At 43.9% G+C, this 24,464-nt stretch overlaps 1 protein-coding gene across 1 annotated transcript in view; it reads left to right on the top strand.

Annotated features, from left to right (window-relative positions):
* The window catches only part of flt1 (fms related receptor tyrosine kinase 1), a 133,276-nt gene that overhangs the window by 12,046 nt on the left and 96,766 nt on the right, over window positions 1-24,464 (top strand). Inside the window, exons 5-13 of the mRNA XM_083778669.1 lie at window positions 2,867-3,032; window positions 5,555-5,691; window positions 6,371-6,545; window positions 6,829-6,946; window positions 9,014-9,183; window positions 9,549-9,696; window positions 17,620-17,743; window positions 19,393-19,501; window positions 23,124-23,420. Coding sequence (XP_083634795.1) covers window positions 2,867-3,032; window positions 5,555-5,691; window positions 6,371-6,545; window positions 6,829-6,946; window positions 9,014-9,183; window positions 9,549-9,696; window positions 17,620-17,743; window positions 19,393-19,501; window positions 23,124-23,420 — 1,444 coding nt within the window. The remainder of the gene's footprint in view (window positions 1-2,866; window positions 3,033-5,554; window positions 5,692-6,370; window positions 6,546-6,828; window positions 6,947-9,013; window positions 9,184-9,548; window positions 9,697-17,619; window positions 17,744-19,392; window positions 19,502-23,123; window positions 23,421-24,464) is intronic.

Raw genomic sequence — 24,464 nt, 5'->3', positions numbered from 1 at the left:
CACACACACACAGTGAAAACAATAACTGCAGTACTGCAAACACAAAACAATAACCAACCATATACACACACATACACACGCCTAGTGAGAAGAACATTAACTATTTTTACAACAACCTGTTGCCATTTTTGAAGGCCATGCTAAATACAAACAATTTGAAAGGTAGCCAGCATATTAGTGACAATGTATAACGGAGAAAGTGCTGAAAAAGCAGGGTATTCACTGTGTTGGGTCCAACAACAGTCTTCTGAAAGCAGACACACACGCGTTGGGTCCAACAACGACTGTCTTCTGAAAGTGCCCACGCACACGCACACACACACACACACACACACACACACACACACACACACACACACACGCGCACACACACAGTGGTATGGGGTCTGCCTCTGTCCCACTCCAAGTGAATCCAAATGTAATGTATTTCCTCGTGGGTTTGCTCCTTTTGCTGCAGCGGGGACAGTCAGGTTTCATTGCTGCCGCTCGCGGGCCCGTTTTGCTCGGTACCTGAGGCTCCTGCTCGCCCTGGTTCACGTGCAGAACTGCACCTCTAAATCCACGCTGCTGAAATCCTCCTGTTCTCTTCTCTTCCTTAGCGTTCCCGTTTTTAGCCACGATTGCATCATTTTGACTGTTAGTTATATATATGTGCTGTTTAATATCACGCATTTAATATCATCATTATGTTTTTATTATATATATATTTTGTTTTTTATTTATTTTCCACCCCCCCCCCCATCTTTTGGGAAGATTCTTCCGCGTACCACCTGGGGGGGCTCAAGTAACACCGGTGGTACGCGTACCACAGGTTGAGAACCACTGCTGTAAAGTGACCCCTGCTCTGCCAGCTTGTCCTTTTTTTTTTTTTTTTTTTTTTTTGCGGCTTACGCCTTTTATTGATTTTTGAAGGGACAGACAGTAGGCTGACAGGAAACGGGAGAGAGATGGGGGGATGACATGCAGTAAAGGCCGTGTCGGGTCCGGGAGTCGAACCCGCGGCACACTGCGACTGGATTACCAGTCCGGTACCCAGACCGTTACGCTACGGCCTGGGCCCAGCTTGTCCTTTTTGAGTGGTGCAACCACTCCCTTACGGAGCTACTGTATGTGTGTGGCTGGCTGGGTGCCTGCCTGGGTGGCTGGGTATATGAGCACGAAAATAGCATGGTTGTTTTTCACCAACTGTGTGCAACCTAACACACACACAAACACACACGCACATATTAACTGTGTATATGATGATTTTGGGTGTGCCAGTACAGTACAGTACAGTACAGTACAGTACAGTACAGTACAGTACAGTACAGTACAGTACAGTACAGTACAGTACAGTACAGTACAGTAGAGGGACCCCCACACGGTAACTCTGTAATTTCTCAACCGTTTCGGACGTGGGGCGGCTCGCCGGAATCGGCCCGCCCCCCTTGGCGCGTTCCTGGGGGTCTGGATCTGGATGTTCCGGGGACCCCTCCCCCCGGGGACCCCGACACAGAGTTGCACCACTCACTTGGACCCCCGGAGACCCCCACACAGAGTTGGACCCCCGGAGACCCCCACATGGTAACTCTCTCATTTCTCTACCGTTTTGGATGTGGGGCGGCTCGCCGGAACCGGGCCGGCACCCTGGCTGTGGTCCTGTGGGTCTGGAACTTCCAGGGACCCCCCGGGGACCCCCACACAGAGTTGCACCACTACTCACTTCACACGGGTGTGATCTTTTCATCACAGATGCTTGGCTGCAGGGACGTGGGGGGATATTAATGTTTCCGAAGCTTTACTTTGGCCAGTGCGTTCATGTGTCCTCGGGAAAAAGCTCTTTAGCACACTACTGCCAGTGGCCTTGTGGCTACACAGAGCCACTTTCCACGTGACATCATCTGAAACAGTCTGTGTTTGGGGGGGGGGGGGGGGACTATAAGATCTCTGATGATCCTATGTGAGCTTTGCCGACACAGCGTCCATCTTGGATGGGGTGGAGGGAAGATCTCCAAGCAGTAATGCAGCCAGTCAGGTTGCTCTCAGTGGTGCCTCTTTAGAAGGCCTGCAGAACGTTGGGGCCCATACCGAAATTCTTCAGTCATCTGACAAAGTAGAGGCGTTGTTGTGCCTTTTCCACCACCATGTCCCAGCAGGTGAGTATGTCTCAGTGATGTGCACTCCCAAGAATTTGCACTCGCTGACCCTCTGCCTTTTATGTGGATGGGGGTGTGCTGTGCCTGTCTTCCTGTAGTTCACAATCAGCTCTTTGGTCTTGTCGAGGTTGAGAGCCAGGTTTTTCTCCTACTGTAGCACCATTGTGTCAGGGTTCTCCACCTCTCTCTTGCAGGCCGTCTCATAGTTGTCTGTGATCAGACATATCACTGTCTCGTGTCATCCACAAACGTGACCACAAAGTTATTTGTTGGTATTATACCCATACAATGTTTCCCGATCACGGCCTTTATGTATTTTTCGTTTCACAACATTGTCGTTTGTGGTGGGTGGTTTTGTTTGACAGTGGATCTCTTAGTTGTTTTTAATTAACTAATAGCAGCAAGGTTATTCTGTGTTCATAATTCTCTTTACAGTAGATTGTGGTTTTAGGACAATCTCATTGTATTGAATGGTCACACATATTTGCCAGAGAATCACACATACTGTCCAGATAATCACTGTTTACTTATTTATATCCATATTCATACATTTTGCACTATCCACATGTTTCACACAGATTTAATGTCTTTGCTAAATAGTTACTGTATCGATTTTAAATCATTGAATCGCACCGTCCTTGTATCATATCGTCAACTAACTATGTATCGTATCACTGTTAAAATGTATGGTTACACCCCTGTTGACTGTTGCCTCTGTTGCTTCCCCACAGTACCCTGCCCACGAACTGATCCCAGACCAGCGGAACATTATCTGGAAGAGCAAGCAGGGCTTCACCATCCGAAGTCCTACATACTTTTACATCGGCCTCTTCTTCTGCCTGACCACTGTTGATGATGTCACACACACCTCACACATCTACTTCATCCACAGACCAGGTCAGTGTGCTGTCTGCATGACTGGTTTTTTTCCCACACTTAAACATGATCATCAGGTGTATTTAGGTGTATATGAGGTATACATTTTTTTTTAAGTGTACAGTATTTGTTAAAATGATGGTTTTATGTGGACACACCCACCAGTTCATTAGGTATGCGTGAGTTTAACCGTAGCACCACCCACCTAATCCAGTCCCTCCGCCTCCTCCTTTAAGACCACCCACCTGTCCTAGTCCCTCCCCCTCCTTATAAAAGGACAGCCCATGGCTCTGCCCTTTTGTTTAGAAAATGACAAATTGGTGTCTGTAATGTAACAAAAACTCATGTTTTTGTGAATGTTAGAAGTGAACACTTCCCATATTTCTGAGATATCGTATAAGCACCATTATGCACTTATACTGCCACCATCCATGTATAGGCATATAATCCACACATCCATACCATATCAGATCTGTTTTTTCTGTTTTTTTATAATCATTTATTTATTTCCTCCAATTATATTGACCCTATTGTCACAATCAGCTCAGCTCATCATCCAATTAAATCATAGTTTAACAGCAGAAACAATTAGTTTGATAGATCATTTAGCATGAATAATTTGCCAATATATTGTTAGGCTATTGATTTCCTCCAGCTAAGCACCCTGGCATTAAAACGGTCCTTTATTGACACAAAACACTTGCACTGCCCTAGGCACATGATGCTCTGGACAGAAGACTCTCTACTCTTCTATTGCTCTGATCAAACAATCAATTTACAACATGAATGTTCCTTCTGACTGCATAGAGCACCGAAGTCCTGACGTAACTCGCTCATCCCTTCGATTCCCCTGGTTCGCGGAAGTAATTTCTCTATGGAGAATAACATGGGGTGAACTTAATATCGTCTACTATAAGCGTTGTGGTCCAAAAATAAACAAGCTGTTTATTGTCAGGGAGGTGTCTCTGTATCGTTTGCAACAGTCAGTCACTCATATATGATACAGTCTGCTTCTAGTGAAAATCTAACTAATTCAGTAGCAGTAACATTAGCGTTTTCTCTCAGTCAGTTGATTCTTCATATCCATATGAGTGAAGCGGCCGGATGACATGTTTATTTTTCAAACACAGTTCTTATATGAAGCAATCTAAAAATCCTCCTATGGCGATTTCAATGCAACTAAAAAAATACATGAACCTGGGGACTGACGCCCTCTACTGAAAGTGACGTCAGACTTCGGTGCTCTATTGAGTTTCAGCAAAAGTCGCCAGATTTAAAGAAAGAAGCGGCCAGGTCCACAAAAATAAGTCACAGAAATTTCCTTGAATATTTATGAAAACGTTTCAACAACACCAATCCTTTTAACAACATATTAATCTGAGGGTCCTTCACATGAACCATTGGTCAAGTCAACCACATCTCCCCTGAAAGTTACTTATATGAAAACAAGCCCAAGTCGCTTGTAATAGCCAGACATGGCAACATGACTTCCAGCGCGACACAACAGATTCTTCTAATTCTTGACTTTACAGCATTGTATAAGTATTAGGACCTACATGTTGACTACAACAGCCAACAAGAATGCACACTGTGACACTACACTCTGTATCAAAGCCCGGCCACTGTGATTATAAAAGAAACAAGAACAACCTACTCCTTGAGAACAACAAGAGCAACTATACAACAGAGCAGGTAGGCTATGAGGCTGGTTTGTTGTGGTTTCCTTGATTAATCCTGAGGACCCGACGTGAACATTTACTTGCTTCCAATCTAACGAAAAACAGTCTGCTCTGCTGTGAACTGGTAATGTGTGAAATGACTGTTTGAAAATCTGCCACACAAATAGGCACAGAGCAGCAAACTGGCTGGCTGCGTCGTTCAGTTCACACGTGTGTATGTGGCAGGCAGCTCCGCCCACAGAGGTTGTCGTATTTAAAAAATATATATAGAGGGGGAGGTGTGTGTGTGCGTGCAATTTTTTTACGTCACACTATCCGTGTTTATTTCATTGGCCTGTTTGACCGTCAATTAAGGGTTGTATGTATGTATGTACTGTATGTATTCCCATGCTTTTTTGTTCTTGCTTAATGTAAGTCGCTCTGGATTAAGAGCGTCTGCTAAATGCCTAAATTGTAAATTGTAAAATTGTAAGGGTTCAGCCTCCAGGAAGAAACCCTAAATACAAAGTTATTACACCATTGCACATAAAAACGACTCCAGGGTGTCTATTGAAGTACTGTCACCCCATAGACACATGAAAAGCTGGAAAAATACAAAAACTGTGGCACTCCATCTTTAAGTTCATTCATTGACTGTATTTACTGTATATCTTACATACTTTTATAATTTATATTTTTAATTAATTAATGCTTATACTGCAATTTTCTTTGTAGTAATATGTATTATTTACTCAACAATACAATTATGACATACAGTAATAACATAATAATATATGGAGGTATTATTACTGTCTGAATACATATTTATGTATTTATTTATGTTTACATTTTTGTCTCACACCATGTCTGTCCCTCCTGTCCCAGTGAATAAAATCATGGAAGTGTATCTGAACACCAGTGAGCCGGTGCAGGCGTTGAAGGGAGAGAGACTGGCGCTGAACTGCACCGCTACAGGGGAGCTGAACACCAGAGTCAACATCAGCTGGGACTACCCTGGAATGGTCAGAGCCACACTCATATCTGTGTTGAGCTGTTGGGTCCACCAGTAAAGCACTGGTTGGTTTACATGGCTTAATAACCTTGGACAGTGCCGCTCGTGTATTTGAAAATCAGTTTTTGGAATTCTGCTTTTTTTGGCAGCCTGGCCCGCATGCGCAGCAAAACTATTTTCCCCTTTATTTTGTGGGGTCAGCACCTCAACGGCACGGGTCTTCTTGGATCCAACAGATCTTATTACACATAATAATAATAATAATAATAATAATAATAATAATAATAATAATAATAATAATAATAATAATAATAATAATAATAATAATAATAATAATAATAATTATTATTATTATTATTATTATTATTATAAACAGACATGGCCGCTGAAATAATAGAATGTCAACTCACTCAGACCTGATTGAGGATACGTTCAGATTGACCAGTGAAGACCTCTAGATTCTAGAACAAAGCATAATTCATTGCTGATTATAAACTTTGATCATATACTGTAGTGGCATTGATGAAGGGTAGCCTACTGCCAAACATCTCCTACAATTATTATGTATATTTGCTCTAATATGGTTATTGACAGCTACACAAAGACACCATACCACACAAGACATTTGTGGAAATGCCTTGGTGTGAGACTTGATCTATCTATCTGTCTCCGTCTCTTTCCACCCTCAGGAAAATGGCACTGGCTCATTTAGCAAGCGGATCCTTGATCTTCGAACCCACATGCTGTTCTACAGTATCCTCACTGTCCCCAAGCTACAGCGGTCAAACAGAGGCCGCTACACCTGTCGAGTCAGCAGTGGCGAGAAGATCCGGCGAGATAGCAGCGTCGACGTTGTGGTCTATGGTGAGCGTTCCTACTTGGTGACACATTAACACCATTAAATGCACTCAAGTCTTCCAAATACATAATTAATCACACATTCCACCCACACAGTCTGAATCACTGTCTGTGGTAGACAATAACTGCTGCACCTGTAACCCGCCCCAGAAGAGTATCACATTCTCATACGACCTTGAGGAATCGTGTTGCAGTTCCCATTTCACTAATATAAGCAAAATGTGTGTGTGTGTGTGTGTGTGTGTGTGTGTGTGTGTGTGTGTGTGTGTGTGTGTGTGTGTGTGTCTAGATCGACCATTTATTCGACTAAAGGCCAGAAATGGATCTTTATTGGAGGTACATGCAGGACAGAAGTCTTACCGTCTCTCTCCCAAACTCAGAGCCTTTCCTGCTCCAGAAGTAATCTGGTAAGAGCTCCTGTCGTCCCCAATGATATTTAAATTTAACAATTTTGTGATCTAGCTCAGGGGTTCTCAATGTTTTTGGCTGGGGACCCCCGAAAATGCTTTGGCCATATCTCACAATGGCCGTTGTGTGTATTATGGTTAGTTGTATGATGTACTGTACTATCAATGCGCAAGTTTCGTAAAATACGTTACACTCTTTCTTGAGTGCTCGCTGGTGTGTTGTTATTCAAACATTCCACTGGTATCAATCAGTGTGAACACTTACCAAAAGCTGGTTTGTCCCGACCGTCTGAACTAAGCCCCCAGAACCGCGGAGGATTATTGAAGCCACCGAAGCCTGGTGGCCAAATCTGGTGTTGCAAGACTTCTGCATTTTGGACGCTACTGCGCATGCATGCATCGTCTGAAACGATAGTGCGCCTGCTCTATTGGCTCCAACCTGGCCCCCAGAACAGCTGGCCAACGTTGAAGCTGCCAATACCCTCCTGGCCAAAGCTGGAACTGCAGGACGTTCCGGGGCGTTCATGGAAGTTGACGTAAAGTGCATCAACCCTGACCTCAAAGTTGAGCCCGCTCTAAACTTCCGCTCGAGCCAACCATAGAGTTATGATGGTACTTCCGGCCGTCTTCGAGCCAACCATAGAGTCTCGAGCCAACCATAGAGTTATGATGGTACTTCCGGCCGTCTTCGAGCCAACCATAGAGTCTCGAGCCAACCATAGAGTTATGATGGTACTTCCGGCCGTCTTCGAGCCAACCATAGAGTCTCGAGCCAACCATAGAGTTATAATGGTACTTCCGGCCGTCTTCGAGCCAACCATAGAGTCTCGAGCCAACCATAGAGTTATAATGGTACTTCCGGCCGTTTTCCGGGTGCTTCAAACGCCACTGAGAAACTTCCATTGAAATGAATAGTTGGGGGCGAGGCTGTCGCTCCTGGTCCTGGTCTGGTTGAATTTATTTTAAGCAGAAATTTACATTCATACAATAACTGATATGAGAGAACTCTATGATGTAAAAACCAGAGCACTTCACAGTATACCACAGTACTATATCGCCATCGACATCTCATACATGATGCGCAGCCCGCAGTGTAGCTAGTTGAGGGAGACAAGTCGAGAGCGTGCCTACCTGATCAGGTGACTAGTCACAGCACTCTTTACCTGATCAGGTGACTAGTCACAGCACTCTTTACCTGATCAGGTGACTAGTCACAGCACTCTTTACCTGATCAGGTGACTAGTCACAGCACTCTTTACCTGATCAGGTGACTAGTCACAGCACTCTTTACCTGATCAGGTGACTAGTCACAGCACTCTTTACCTGATCAGGTGACTAGTCACAGCACTTTACCTGATCAGAGAGGCTATTCGATCTACTCTGACTACCAGCTCATTCCTGGCTTCTCTCCTGCTGTGTGGACGCACGTCGCTGCTGCTGTCTCCCTGCCTCGCTCGCTGCTAACCTGCTGCTCATAAAGTTTTGCAAATCCAACCACCTCACCAGCATCCATGCACCTATAGGCTCTATTTCTAGATCCCCTCTTAATTCATTCCCTGTAATTCTATTTGGCTTATAACTTAACTCAAATGTTAAAGGACCACTTCACCACTTTTAAACCTATCTTCATATAATAGGTCCTCACTAGCCTGAGCTAACGTGTTAGGTTTCTGGTCTAGAGGGGCGGGTCGCGGCTGAGATTTGCGCACGCCCTGATTGGATCTCATCGATCTGTCCGTCACCCCCCGGCCCCTCCTCTCCCCCCTAGTGCAGCTCCCCCCTAGAGCGGCCAATGCGTTCCTCCAGGCTTTCAATTTTTGCACCAACAAAAATGAAAGCCTGGTACCAAGGCTAGGTCCTCACTAATAATCATGATAAAATGGCACGATTATTTTCTACTCAGTCTGTGTCTCATAGGAGGGCTGTGGGCAGTTTTACAAAAATGTTTAGATTTTCATTATTGTGAGAACGATGGCTTCCATTTTCGCATTGCAACTTTTCAGGACTAGAAAGCCTGCAGTTTTTTATTAGCTTGTATTCCTGTCTGTGTGTGTTTTCTCCTGCCAGGCTGAAGGACGGCACGGTGGCAGCAGAGCAGTGTTCCCGGTACCGCGTGGAGGGACACTCCCTGGTCATCCGGGACGTGGCTGAGGAGGACGCGGGGAAGTACACTGTCCTGGTCCGAATCCAAAAACACCAGCTCTACCACAATCTCACACTTACACTTGTGGTCAACGGTAAGAATATGGGATTTTTACTTTGGTGGAATCTGTCACTGCTTGTTTAACTTTAAACGTTATACAGTAATGGAATTCAAAGTCTGAATCAAATCTTTGTGACCAGTGCTATATGTATACATATACAATGACTTTCTTTTTAAACTTTCAACCTAGCATTCATATTTGTTTGGGCATGCAATGTAAGGAATAATGTTCAAAGATGGTCCTTTTTTCAAAAACAAAAACAAAAAGATCTACATTATGAGCATATGAGTGTGTGTGTGTGTGTGTGTATATGTGTGTGTGTGTGTGTGTGTGTGTGTGTGTGTGTGTGTGTGTGTGTGTGTGTGTGTGTGTGCGTGTGCGTGTACATTGCCTTACAGTTAGTCCACAAATAGGGGAGAAGGCAGTGTCGGTACAGGACCCAGGTACTGTACCGAGGGGGAGCAGGCACGCGCTACACTGCACATCTGGTGGAGTGCCCCATCCGAAAATCGAGTGGCGCTGGCATCCCTGTCCATCCAAAGGCCTGTACGTAGCACTAACATTTAGGCTCCCTTTTTCACCTGGAACATTCAGTAGATCTTCTGTGGTCTGGTCTGGGGTTTTCTGAATAATTAGCCTCAAAAAGTGGTCCAAAGGCAAACTGATTTGCCTGTGGACGGTGATGTCGTCAGAATCCAGATCTGGATCTGCATTTAATAAAATGCATTTAAAACAATGAAAAGTACTAATACTTTTCAGTGTTAATACTTCCCAGACCACATAAAATCTACTGAATGTTCAAAGTTCAGGGGTTTTTTGGGTGCAGAAAACCTAAAAAAAGAAAGAAGAAAAGAATATGTCGCCAGACCTTTAGGTCAAACAACACAACAGGGTCATATAAATGTTGGCTTTCAGCAGGCTGATATGCACCACAAAACAATTATGTATTTTCTTATTTGCGTGTGTGTGTGTGTGTGTGTGTGTGTGTGTGTGTGTGTGTGTGTGTGTGTGTGTGTGTGTGTGTGTGTGTGTGTGTGTGTGTGTGTGTGTGTGTGTGTGTGTGTGTCTGTGTGTGTGTGTCTGTGTCTGTGTGTGTGCTCGCACACACTGGAATGGAGACATGTTTTGTCTATTTCAGCGTGTGTCCAGACAGGGTTTCCTCTGTAACCAGAACAGATGCCTTTGGGTTGTTTGTGTTTGTGTCACATGCAGATGTTTGTGTCCATGCAGATGCTTTTATGTGATTCTTTCCCCATATGTTTGTTCCCTTACTCTCCATGTGGCATTTCCTATATGTTTGTCAATTATGTGTGTGTGTGTGTGTGTGTGTGTGTGTGTGTGTGTGTGTGTGTGTGTGTGTGTGTGTGTGTGTGTGTGTGTGTGTGTGCGTGTGCGTGTGCGTGTGTGCCTGCGTGTGCATCCACTGACATCTCAGACTTGAAAGGGCAGAGAAAAAACACAACAACAATCGATGCCAGTTCCGTGTTCTCAAGTCACCATTTGTTAGTTTCCAAATCAAACGCTATGATTTAATTACCTTCCTGTGGAAGACGCAGGGTGAGAGGCCTGTTTATTATTGTGATTGCACACGGCATCCTGTGATCTGACACACGCACTATATATAAATTTCTCATGAGAAATTGGCCAGCCCCATTGATGGTCATTTAGCCACACACACACACCCGCACGCACACATCAAGCGTTTGGAACAAACTTGGATTGAGTGGTTCCGGGAGGTCAGACACCTATTGTGTTAGTTATGACAGAGAGTCAGAGAGGTTAAGTATTACCTGAGAGCATCACACGAGCCGCCCATGTTCTATTCCCCTCCTGAGACACGCGCGGTGACATCATCAGTGTACTTGACCCTTAAGACCCAGAGCTCTCACATGGCGCCCCACCTAGAGTCCCAGACACATCCAAAATGGTTACCTCTGTGTATTATAGAGCCTGACCCATTGCCAGATTTTCTTTGTCTGATGCCGATCCCGGTTTTGGAGAGTCCTAGACCACTGATTAGTGATTACCAATGTGTTGAGTGGTATTTTGTAAAAAGAAAAAAAAGAGAAGGGTGCAGCATCTTGGAAACATTTGATTTTTATTAAAGTTTAGTTTATATTTTAAAACATTTCACTTATGAGAACATAATTAATAATTATAAATAATAATACATAGTTTTAAGTATATATTCATCTATCTTTATGAAAATAACATTTAACCTCAATTATACAATGAACAAGCAATCAGGTACTGTAAATATAGAATACACACTGACACGTGACATGAACTGAACTTTATTTTTATTTAACCACTTAAGCGCTATTGAAACATTTTCAAATATGAAGGCTGTGAGCTCTTTTTGGAAAACGTATGAAAATATTTGCCTACCGCCATAATGACATGCCCAAAACAGGAATGTCGTTGGTGGTTAAAAATCGTAATACATCTGCTGCATAATTGCAGATACAGATGTTGTCAAAAACGTCAAATAATGGCCACGGTATCAGCCAAACCAATACCGTATATCGGTCCGGCTCTATTGTGTATCCACAAACACAGTCTTCACAATCTTGTCTCTACAAGGTAATGAAGTTAATACATCCCTGTGAGCTTATAATAGTAATTGTTAAATTTGAATTAGCTGTGTTGAGACAGAAAGAAAATCCCATTGTTATAATTTGCCTCAATAAGACAAACTTTGTAGAAATGCTTGTGTTCATTTTCACCATGTCTTTACTGCCACACATACAGTTGAACTGTTATTCATTGTGTCATTAGGAAAGGCGAGCGGTGTAGCTGCCAGTTTATTTTGGCTGTTTTTCTGTCCCAAGGGACAGTACTGTATGTATGATTAAGATTATGATCAATAATGATGAATAGATTACATTCAGTCTCTTTCATGGCGGGTCCTCTGGAAAGCTCTGTTCTGGTTCTTGTTCAATGAGTGTATTTAAATGTGGTCACATTAGACATTAGGTAACTGAGAGTGACTAGCTGGATCCTCACCAGGCCCTTGTTCTTTGCAGCTCGTTTGCACCTCGAGCCTGACAGCATGCCGGAGGAGGCCCAGGAGCAGAGGGCCAGGCTGGGCCAAGCTGAGGGGGCCTAGGTCCCAAGTCCTGGGTCCACCCCTGGGTCTGGTCCTGGGTCCACCCCTGGGTCTGGCCCTGGGAACCGCAGCGCTCTTATCTGGCCCGGGCAGGAGGCGCACTGGGCTTCCTGTGCGAAAATCAGAGCGCTTTTCCTCTCGTTGTTTGGCTTCCTCCCCGACGCGAGACGCTTCCCAGCAGCGTGATTGTCCCTTCGTCTTCAAACGTGGCACAGTCCGCTTCCTCAAGAGCTTGATCTATTCTTGAGACCCTCTCAAACCCTCCCCCCCCCCCCCTCACCAACCCCCACCCTGCCTCCACACACCGCTGCCCCCTGTCCTTCGCCAGCTCAGCCCTCCACCCGCGCAAACCGCCCGATCCACCTCCCCTCATCAGTAGACCCCCCCCCCCCCAATGCATCTCCTACCACCACCCCTCCATCCAGCCAGCCACACCCTCCACAAAATCACTGCTGTTTCCATGGAAGCCAGAACTCTCAGTGGCACCACTAGCCCCATGTGACGACCCTGTGACCCCAAACTGGTGTTGGGCACCCATTGGGGTAGGAAATTGACTCGGACCACTGCTGAGCAGTGATGACCAGGAGCTGCATGGAAATATAAGGAAAACGAGGAACAGGAGTAAAAGCAAATGCCACAGCACTGAGGATATAAAGGATGTCTGCTTTTTTGGTTTATTGTTGTTTATTTATTTATTTTCCACTTTATCTAAACTTTGTTATAAGCTCCCCTGACCACACAGCCACCCTGTGCTTGTCTTTTATTTTTAAGCTCATACGCTAACGTTTCTCAGATGTTTTGAGCCAGAAATCAAAGTGCAATTCCATCCGTCACACCAGCCACGTTTCTGGAGCTGCTTTATTTGTGTCCTAGAGTGGTACTATAATGGGTGCATGAACCGTTCCTGTCCAAAAAAAAAAGCCCTGCCACCCTGACCTAATTACGACATCCACAGAAGCTGTGAGTTCCGTTCTCAATATTAGCCACAAGTTGTAGTTCTGACATGCACACTTTGGACAGGCAGACAGGAGAAAGGACAATTGGTGTTTTGTTCACTATGGGATACCTAGAGTTCTCTACAAACAAAAAAAAGACTTCGACGGTGGACAAACACCTACCATGTAGGAGTTGTCCCCTTGCCAGAGACTACTACTGACTACCCTTCATCATTGTATGTTCTTCAATGTCATTCAGTGTCACTTTGTCATATCTGTTCTGTGTGTAAAATGGTTTCTTGTCACCTTCATAATGAAAAGTTCCCACAGATCAACTCTGTGCATAAGTGATACAGTAAGCCATCTTAGTGCCATGTGTGTAATTTGTCAATTTGAGCATGTGTACAAGTGAGTATACAGTATTATGTGAGCATGAGTATGCATGCATAAGAAGTAGTGTGTGTGTGTGTGTGTGTGTGTGTGTGTGTGTGTGTGTGTGTGTGTGTGTGTGTGTGTGTGTGTGTGTGTGTGTGTGTGTGCACGCGTGCGTACGCACTCGTACATTTGCGTGCATACGTGTATGAACTCCACACAAGTGCCCCATTCTACGGGTCTTTCCCAATGTGATTCAATTCTTGTATACAGATGATCTATGAGTAATATATGAATCTAATATTTAATAATTTTATACAACTAACTTACATAATTATGCAGATAAATGACAATAATTGACAATTGTGTATGAAAAATGAAGATGTATTTTGTTATGTGTTATACCATTTGTGAGTGTTTGTACATTAAATTTGTCTTACGTTGGCATGCGTTGGCGTGTGCATGTTTATTTTGTGGTTTTGGGTCGGGAACCGACAGGGACAGGTCTTAGGTGTATTTTAGGCCGATGGGGGCAGGACAGGAAGACTGAGCAGGAGATGATCCCCACTGAAACACGAGTCAGGACAGTCACTCCATCCACATCACATTGAACAGGCAGCCAGCGCTCACCCGGTCACCACCCACACACACACACACACACACACTGTATGACTGAACGTATGAATGTGAGCCCAGTATGACTGTGAAGACGTTACATGTTCTGCTCTGCTTACTAACTGTGTTCATATCCACATGCTATACTAACCATATGACTATCTGCATGTCTCTCACTCTCTGACTTTGTAGTGTGTGTGTGTGTGTGTGTGTGTGTGTGTGTGTGTGTGTGTAGCCTGATGTTTTTAGTTGTGCACCAGTATTGGTTGTGCAGCACAGACGCGCTTTGTATAATGTTATACTTCGTTATACAAACTATAAAGAAGTGTATATATATATATATATATATATAATTATATATATATGTCCTTAATGTGAGTGCATTGTAATTGTAAGTGCGTGCAAGTGTGAGAAAGCTTTTCCTGGGAAGCGTGGGAGCTTTAACTGGTCAGTGTGTGTGTGTGTGTGTGTGTGTGTGTGTGTGTGTGTGTGTGTGTGTGTGTGTGTGTGTGTGTGTGCGTGTGTGCGTGCCAGTGTGTGTGTGTGTGTGTGTGTGTGTGCCAGTGTGTGCACGAGAGCATGTTCTGCTGTATGTATACAGGCTGGCTAACTGTACGTGCCTGTGCGCGTGCCAGCAGGGCCCTCGGTGTCATGCACAGGGTGCGCCGGACCGCTCCTACAGGACACAGGCACACGCTAATCTCTGCCAAGAGGAAGAGCAATCAGAGGGACAGGGCAGAGGAGGATGGGAGGGGGATGTGTCCACGTCAGGGAGGGGGGTGCATCACAGTCTGAGAGGACAGACACAGACAGACCGGCAGGGAGTCCGACAGGTAGAGAAATGCCTCCGGGCAGGCAGAGAAGCAGCACACAGGGAGAGAAATGCCTCCGGGCAGGCAGAGAAGCAGCACACAGGGAGAGAAATGCCTCCGGGCAGGCAGAGAAGCAGCACACAGGGAGAGAAAAAACATTTCAAAAGTTCAATGTAGAGAGATGAACTGATTGTAGGCCCTACTGATGATTGTGATTTATAAAGGTGATGTTGGTCTTTGGTTAAACATTGGGTTGTTTATCTGCCTCATATTAGGCTATATGCCTTTATCTGTTGCTCAATCCGTGCACTGTGAGTGAGGAACCATATGAAGTGATTCCATTCACTGTGATGAGGAAAAAGCTCTCAAAATCCCATGTTTATGAATGATATTTGGACTTAAAGGAGTAGTTCACTTTTCTTGTTTTTTTCCCCTCGCATTCCTAAGCCAATAATTCGATAATCCGGTAGGAGACGCAGTTGAGTCTCGTACTGAGCACAAATTATTGGCATAGGAATGTGACAAAAACTAAAAATAGAATCTTTTTAGAATCTCTAAAAATAGAAAATGTGAATTCAAGGCTTGTAATTGATAGAAAATAAGTAATTATTTGGGTGACCTTTAAACCATGCCCAGGTAAATTCAACCCATGATTCCACCAAAGTTCTACATGGCTTCCAGTCAGTGTTATTGCAGACATGTGGGAGTTTCATTCCTCTACTGACGGGAGTTGCAGCAACATCTGGTCTGCAAGTACTGTAATACTTTGGGCTGATTACTCCCATGCAGTTTTGTTGTACCTCAGATGCTTCAAAAATATATGTATCTAAGTATAGTAAACTAATACTATTATACTAAAAAAAAGATAAAGAGCAAGGGAAAAGAGACCTTTTTACAGTACAATAATGTTTCAAGTTTACACTGTACACAAAAACGGCATAAACAATATATTAGTTTGCCTCTTCTACAAAAGATAAAAGTTACTGTCACGCGTGCCAAGCTGTCATTCTCTTGTATTATATTGTACTTGTATTATTTATTTATTTTGTAACCTCTTGGCAGACTATCCAGCATATAGCTATCCACCTCGGAGGAATGTCTGGTAAGGCCGGCAGTGGCGGTAGGCCAATCAGAGGCAGGCGGGGGGCGTTACCATGTCTATGCTCGGACGTAGAGAAGATATACGCTTTGCCAACCAGATGGAGTGATAAATGAGGGCTAGTGGCCACTAAATATCACATTGATGGAAAGAAGAGACAGACAATATCATAGGATGCACATTTAAATGTGCAAAATCTCTTCCCATTTCCCAAGATGACTTTAACAATTACATATATCCCTGCATGTGGCATCATTCCTCTTCTATATGGATAGTACTCTCCACATATAAGTTACCCATTTATAATCAGAGGGAGTGAAATATTTTCATCTCATTTGCAAAGGAGCCCCATGGCTAAGAAGGCTGCGGCAGCAATACAATAAGTAATACTGTAACACAATTTATAAAATGGGTATAAACTAACTTAAAACAACAGACTTCCAAATGGTTATTTAAAAGGAATATTAAACACCATCCTAATGCGTAGACAAAATGCAACCTAAAAAGAAGTGTATTCCAAGGTCAACAGTCAATCAATCAATAACTCAATCAATCAATCAATCAATCAATCAATCAGAGTTTTAAAGTAATCAGTTGATAGCCAAGTGCTTTTGCAGATAATTCCATTTTTTTTGGTGCAGCATAGAAGGCACATTTCTTGTGTTTTGGAACATTATATATAATATACAATAGTTTTATGTTTGTGTATAAGGCTATCATGGGTCAGCTACCGATGTCACCATGTCAATCACCAAATGCAGAACTGTGCTATCTTTAGACAGGGGACAGATATAGTCATAGTATATTATTCAATTATTATACCAGGCTTAACGTGTAATGCAATCAGATTTTCTGTTGGGCTGTCAAGGCCAGAAAGTAGTTTTTTGTCACTCAGTACAGTAGGAGTTCCTGCTTAACTTCCGGGTATGATGATGTCACGCACATACCGGCCTCTATTCACCATGACGTGGTGTGTAGAATATCCCCCAGGCAGCGACCTCCCAGAGGACAAACACGCACCAGTTCCCATAGCATGTGTAATCTATGGATTCTTAACCTGTGAGGCTATTGTGTTGAATGGGACACCTCGTGTCTCCGGTGGGACACCCCCGGTGGGATGATTTCGTTAAGAATGGAAGGAAGCTGATCTACAGGATGACAATAACACCTCAGCATCCCTCATAACATTAGATGAACAATCATGAATTACGTAACGCTCCAAAGATTCACTATATTGTCAGGTGTCCAAACAACACGCATAGCATGATGCACGGGTAATGGTTATTATGAGTCCACTATAGCTGGATACTATGATGAAAACCATTTGATAGCGATCGCTGCGAGGAAGTGAGATGAAAAGAACGTCAGGTAACTGAGCACAGCTGTGGAGCACACGCGTGCGCATGCAGATGCACACATCATGCACGCACACAGTCACACACACACTGTCTAAGATGCAGAAACACACCTGGCAACAGGACTGTGTCAACACAGCTGAGAATCCCTGTCTGTGTCTTCCTCTCTAAGGTGTGTGTGTCCGACGTCCTCCTCGCGCTGGAGCCCGGTGAGAGAGAGAGTTCCCGGCACATCCACACACAACCACATCCTGAGTGTCTCACACCGCCAGGAAGTGCTTCAAGGGAGAAATAAGGTGAATAGAACATTTACGTACTGTCCTAAAATTATTGATAATTTAACTGTGTCACACACACACACACACACACACACACACACACACACACACACACACACACACACACACACACACACACACACACACACACACACACACACACACACACACACACACACACACACACACACACACACCACAGCAGGACTGTACTGGGTTACATATTTAATGTTGCATTAAATGCACTGAACAAGGACAATGCCATAGACAGTGAGGGTAGCTGGTAAAAAAACAGGAAGTGTTGTAGATTTCACATTCACAGATTTTACTCCAGTGAAATCAATGGAGTGACCATTTCAGTAAAATCTGGAGTGGAACTTTAGCCCTACTGCCCTACAACAAACTGTACAAACTTGGGATAGTGTCCCTTTCATAAACATTTCCATTACTGACACCTTCATTATGAAAACATAATTTGTATTGAATTTGTATTGGACGGCCCAGGCCGTGGCGTAACGGTCTGGGCACCGGACTGGTAATCCAGTCGCAGTGTGCCGCGGGTTCGACTCCCGAACCCGACACGGCCTTTACTGCATGTCTTCCCCCATCTCTCTCCCGTTTCCTGTCAGCCTACTGTCTGTCCCTTCAAAAAATCAATAAAAGGCGTAAGCCGCAAAAAAAATATCTTAAAAAAAAAAAAAAAAATTGTATTGGACTAACAATGATGTTACTGTATTAAAACCAAAAAAATAAGAAATGGAACTGTTATGACTTGGTTCTTAGGCCATAACAAAAGAGGAAGACACTGCACGGCTGTTTAAAAGGGCACAAACCAATATTTATTTACAACATAAACAACTTAATATGCATCAAACAATACTAACATACTAAGTGGGGTGTGTTAATCAGTAAATCAGTAGTGTAAGTGAGTGGATGTGTGGTGAGTAGTAGTGTAATGTGGGGTGTTGAATGGTGCTACAAACACATGCTGCTCTCATGGAAGGTAGAGAGAGCGAGAGTGAGGCCAGCCAACTCCCAGCCCTTTATAGAGCACACTGGGAACACTGGCCAGGTGCTCCCAATGCACTGATTGGCAATTCCTCCTTAGTAGGAAAACTACAGCTAGGGCTGTGACAGAACATAATATAAATCTCCACACTTTATTATTCTATATCCTGCTTTCACTATAAGGCACACACAGTGGCCACACACGCACGCACGCACGCACACACACACACACACACACACACACACACACACACACACACACACACACACACACACACACACACACACACACACACACACACTGCCACTCCGGGCTGGAAGTGGGGCAGGAGCTTTGGCGCAGAGATCCCCATTGTCTACTCAATGGATGGGCCCATGGAAAATATGAGCCCATCTATCAGTGGCAGAGGTAATGAGTGTGTGTGTGTGTGTGTGTGTGTGTGTGTGTGTGTGTGTGTGTGTGTGTGTGTGTGTGTGTGTGTGTGTGTGTGTGTGTCTGTGCGTGTGTGTGTGTGTGTGTGTGTGTGTGTGTGTGTGTGTGTGTGTGTGTGTGTGTGTGTGTGTGTGTGTCGCGCGCGCAACGTTAGCGTGCCTGTTTTGCAGAGTGTGCTATAAGTGTGGTGTTATTCATAGCGGATGTTTGCGTGTGGTTTCCACAGACTGTAGGGGTCCTGACTGTTGAAGAGGCCTTTGTGTCTGGAGTGTATCGCTGCATCGCCTCCAATTCTGCGGGCATGGATGAACTGGACATCCGCTTCTATGTCACAGGTAATGTTAATCACACACCCAGATGAATCACAGACACAGAAGCCCCACAAGGGACATTTCTTTTATCCTGAACACCTGTTTTATGTTCGGCTATAGTATAGATCAAACGGTGCATCACGGTACGAATACAATTGTACGTAGGCGTATATGATGGCCTACTTTTAAAGCCACATTTTCTTCCCTCCCACTGACTTTCCTCTTCTTTACAATCAAGTACAGATCATGACAGTAAAATATCGTGGTGGGCCAGTTGGGCAAATCTTACTTCAGACTTATATCATGCATATAAGACCATTTCCCACTTTATGCATCCCTTTATTTTTAGATTTAGCATTTGTTCACATTTACAGTAGGCTACATCTACAAAGTGTTATACCAAACTGCTATTATTGAGCCAATGTTAATTGTGTTTGTTTATAATCACTAGTATAATGTATTATACATAGGGCTCCATCTTGCGCCACCCTTATCCCTTATCCCTAAACTTATTTGCCATTTTTTTGTATTTATAAAAAATAGTTCAACTAGTCGATCTACATCTACACGTTGCGAGCTTGTAGATCAGCTATTTTAACTATTTAAAAGGTTTTTGTTAAATAGTAAAAAAATACAAATAAGTTTAGGGATAAGGGTTAAGGAGTGCCCATAGTGTGATTATAATTGCTAAATGGTCAAAGTGTGCTGTAAGTAAAGTAGAAGAGATAATGCACTGAAATAAAAAGGGTTCTCAGGGAAAAATGAATCGATGATATTAAGGGTTTAATCGATAATTTGCAACAGCATTAGAGCCTACTGTAGTAAACGCCTTAACCACGGGGCTGTTGGGTGCCGCCTGCTACTACTACAGATTTGTGCTGCACATATCTCTGGAGTTGTGTGATAAACAGATTTGTACAGCACTGACACCACAGGGTGCATTTATAGGGACAATGCGCCCTGCTTCAAAAGATATGACATCTAGCATGAGATCACCACCAAATCTGGCACAATGCCAGCGTGAGCGTGACCATCTCTATTTATATAGGCTACTGAACCCTGGCATAGAAGGAAGATAGATTGAGGATTTAAGTGACTATTCACCCCCAAACCATCACCTGAGCACATCCTTCATACAGTACATAACTACATACCAATTTGTGTATATATATATATATATATACCAATTAATTCCTATATTATAAATATAGCTTAATACATAATTGTTGTCAGGATCAGGTTGAAATGTAGTGTTATTTTGTCTGAGTGCTGAGGAACTGTCCGTGGTCCTGGAATCATCACTCACACACTCACACTGAGTAGATGCAGTGTTGTTTCCCCAACTTTCACTTGATGCGATCACTGTGTTATTGTGTTTTCTGTATTAAGATGAGTAAATGTACTTAGTTACTTTCCACCACTGGGTTAACGGCAGGAGGATGAGTTAACAAAACGTCAACAAAGAGAGAAGTATATGACCAAGCTCTCCGTCTGATGACAAAAAAGATTACAAAAGAAAGGAGAGAGAAGTATGACTAAGACACAGAAGTGGTCAACGTTATCCTCAACTTCATATTGACATCTGTTGTCCAGATCATATCTCACAGCAGGGCTGCAGGGCTGAATCATTCAGGCCGCGGTAGTCAAGTCATACACCCAGCCAGGCCACCCTATCCCTATACCCACACATGTGTACGTTTGGATTACAAGTATGGACAGAGTTGCGACATTGAGGGGGCAGAAGACAGCCCGGTCACGTGGTTATGTTCTCACGCGAGCCCTATCGACTACATTCCGTAAACTTCCGTATTTCATATCTCTGTATTTATGCCAAATATTGCGATATCGATACGATATACGATATTACCGTTAAAATGTCATATTCTACATTTCAAGTGTTGCAACACTTATACATACACGCACACACACGTGTGGGGATTGAAAAACCATAAAACCTGGGTGATCTATTCTACGTATGTATGCTATCAAATTGTATGTTTATTCACGCAGCATAGTACTGTACAGTATATTGGTGTTTTAAGAAGTATGTTATACTTTAGCTATTGAAAAATATCAGATCTACAAGCTCATAACGAGGCACCGAGTGCCACGCTACGAGCTTGTAGGTCTGCTATTTTTGAAAAACGTGAAAATGTGGTGCAAATCTTTGAACACATATTCTGTCAGAGCGATCGTTTTTAACTCAATCTTTGCTTCATAGGGGGTCCCTGGAACAACATATTTTCAGATGGGGGTCGGCGGCCAATTACATATATAGAGCTAATTACATATAGAGAGCAGTCAAGGTCGGCTAGAGTGAATGGGAAGGTCAGGGCAGGGAGAGGTGGTTGCCTGATACTAGAAGGGTCGGGGGAAATTAACCAGAAATCAGGGCTTGGTCATAAGGGGATGAAGATATCTTGTACAGCAGCACGATAGCATAGCTGTATACTGTATAGCCTGCACTGGAGCATTACAGCAAAGAAAAGTTCACCTAATTAAATAAAAATAAACCATCAGTTTTGATTAAATGATTAAATAGGTGGAGGTGTTCCACAGAGTGGGAGGATTTCTCCAGACCTCCCAAATAAAAATGCAAAGAAGCAGTTATTAATTTACATCTACATTTGCAGGTATGAATTTTAAATTTGCTCAAATTGTTTGGTGCTTAGGAAAAAAAGGTTACTAGACATAGGCCTATTTAAAAGTATATTTGTATGTAAAAGTGTGTACGGTATACATAGTGTAGGTGTGTTGATGCAAGTAGATATGCCATGGATACCAAGCGAAGGACATGCATAGGTGTGTGTGTGTGTGTGTGTGTGTGTGTGTGTGTGCGTGCGTGCGTGCGTGCGTGCGTGCGTGCGTGCGTGCGTGTGTGTGTGCGTGCGTGTGTGTGTTGCGTGTGCGTGTGTGTGCGTCTGTGTGTGTGTGTGTGTGTGTGCACCCATGCATGCGTGCATGTGTGTTTGCATGCGTTCGTGCCTCCATGCGCATATAGGTGTACTGTACATGTGTCCACAAATTGCTGTGTGTGAGCGAGGGTGAAACAGGAACCTGCAAGTCTTATCATTGCACTTCCCTATGCGGTGCACTTCCTTGGACTGACGGACCCTCTTTATTTCGGGAGGCCTGGGGGTGTTCGAGAAAGATAAACACTATCTGCCATCAGGAAACCCTCAAGCCGTTTCCACGGGAAGTTTCAAATGGCTAAAGTAAATAAAAAGCCTGTTCACTGTATTCCACCAGCTCCGTTTTTACCCTATACAATAGCCATTCAACATTGTCATCAAAAGTTGAAACGGCGGCTTTTTTAATTCACCATTAAGAGGGTTGGCTTCATGCTCTTAGCATAACTCATGTGGTGATATTGGGGAAAACTAATTGCTTAAAGTTAAACCAGGAGTCTAGTGGGCGTAAAATAGCTGAATGGACTCTAAATTCTCCATCTCTCCAATCCTGGACACTCAGTCATTCATCCCACCACCCCCCAACCCCGCCTCCTTCCTCTCTCTCTCTCTCCCCCATCCCCCCTTCCCTCTGTGCTTCGCTCCGTCTGTCCTCCTTTTCTTTCTTTCCTTCTCTTCTTCTCTACTCCCCTCCCCCCATTCATGCTCTCTCTCTTCCTCCCTATTCTCCTTATTAGAAATCCCCGGGGGCTTTGGCGTGAGTCAAGGGGAGGAGCCAAGAGAGGGCGGAGACTGCATGCTCACCTGCACGGCCAATAAGTACCTGTATGCATCGCTGTCATGGCAACGGATGAGGGATACAGAGCATGGGCGCCCCCTGCTTAGCAGGCAACTCGCCGCAGGGCAGTTCTCCTACTCTCTGTCGCTGTTGCTTAGCAACCTGACCGCCGGCCATTCTGGAACGTACCGCTGCAGCGCCCGACATCTGCTCTCAGGGCAGCAGACGCACCTGGACACACAGGTGCAGGTCAAAGGTCAGACACAAATTAATTTTCACATTTTATTATTGTCTGTTACTCTGTCATATGGCCAGTAGTTCTCAAAGTGGAGGTCTGGGGCCCCCAGCAGGGGTTCTTAAAAGTATTCCAGGGGCAATAATATTAGTTAATATAGCATCAAAATCAGTTTAACCACCTTAACCCTATATAGAGAAATATTTGCCAATTGAAAACAGCCGATCTACAAGCTCGCAATGCGCTGCATCGCAATGAGTCGTGAGCTTGTAGATCTGCTATTTTCAAAAACTTCCAAAAACTCACAAATCCTGTATGGGGCTCCCTGGCGCAAAATATTTTCTGATGGGGGAGTCCTCTGCCAAATGCATATTAATTAGGCAACCCCATAGGCGGTCCTTCACATGAACATGCTTGAGAACCACTGATGTACAGTAGGTCTGTCTTCTTCACCTCATCATGAAATGTGAGCAGCGATGCTCAGTATTTTTGTTTTATTATAGTCGTTATTAGTCAGTATTACCGTTCACTGTATTGCACATATATTCACAAACACATACATACACCTTACACCTACTGTTCACATGTACTTCCTCCAACACAACCACCATGGAATCAGTTTCAAAGTTCACTGTATTTTGAAATGTTACATTAGATTTTAAGTTTAACCCTGTAATGACTTTAACCCTGGTGTCCAATGTCTATAGCATGTCATTATAGACCAAAGGTTTCTAAATAAATAAATGAATGAATGAATGAATGAATAAATACATACATACATATATACATACATACATACATAAATACTATCACACTTGGGAGCTTGGGAATTGGGCTCCCAGGCTTCCTGGGGCCCCACCCAGCCTTTGCTCTCGCGCTCAAGCTCAGCAGCACCTCTTTCACGTGGGAATGAGCTCTTGTCTGGAGGAAGAGCACACAATGGTACTTCCCACAATGCCACATTTACAGGCCCCTACACAGGGCCAGCGGAACAATCAGCCAATCAGACACTGTCAGGCCCCAGCCCCGTGGACAATCATCAATTGTTGTCCGGGGAGGAAGATA

The sequence above is a fragment of the Protomyctophum parallelum genome (genome assembly GCF_964188405.1).
Source record: "Protomyctophum parallelum genome assembly, chromosome: 12".
Classification (NCBI taxonomy): domain Eukaryota; kingdom Metazoa; phylum Chordata; class Actinopteri; order Myctophiformes; family Myctophidae; genus Protomyctophum; species Protomyctophum parallelum.
The sequence above is the reverse complement of the archived record's forward strand: the minus strand, read 5'-3'. Positions and strand labels throughout refer to the sequence as shown.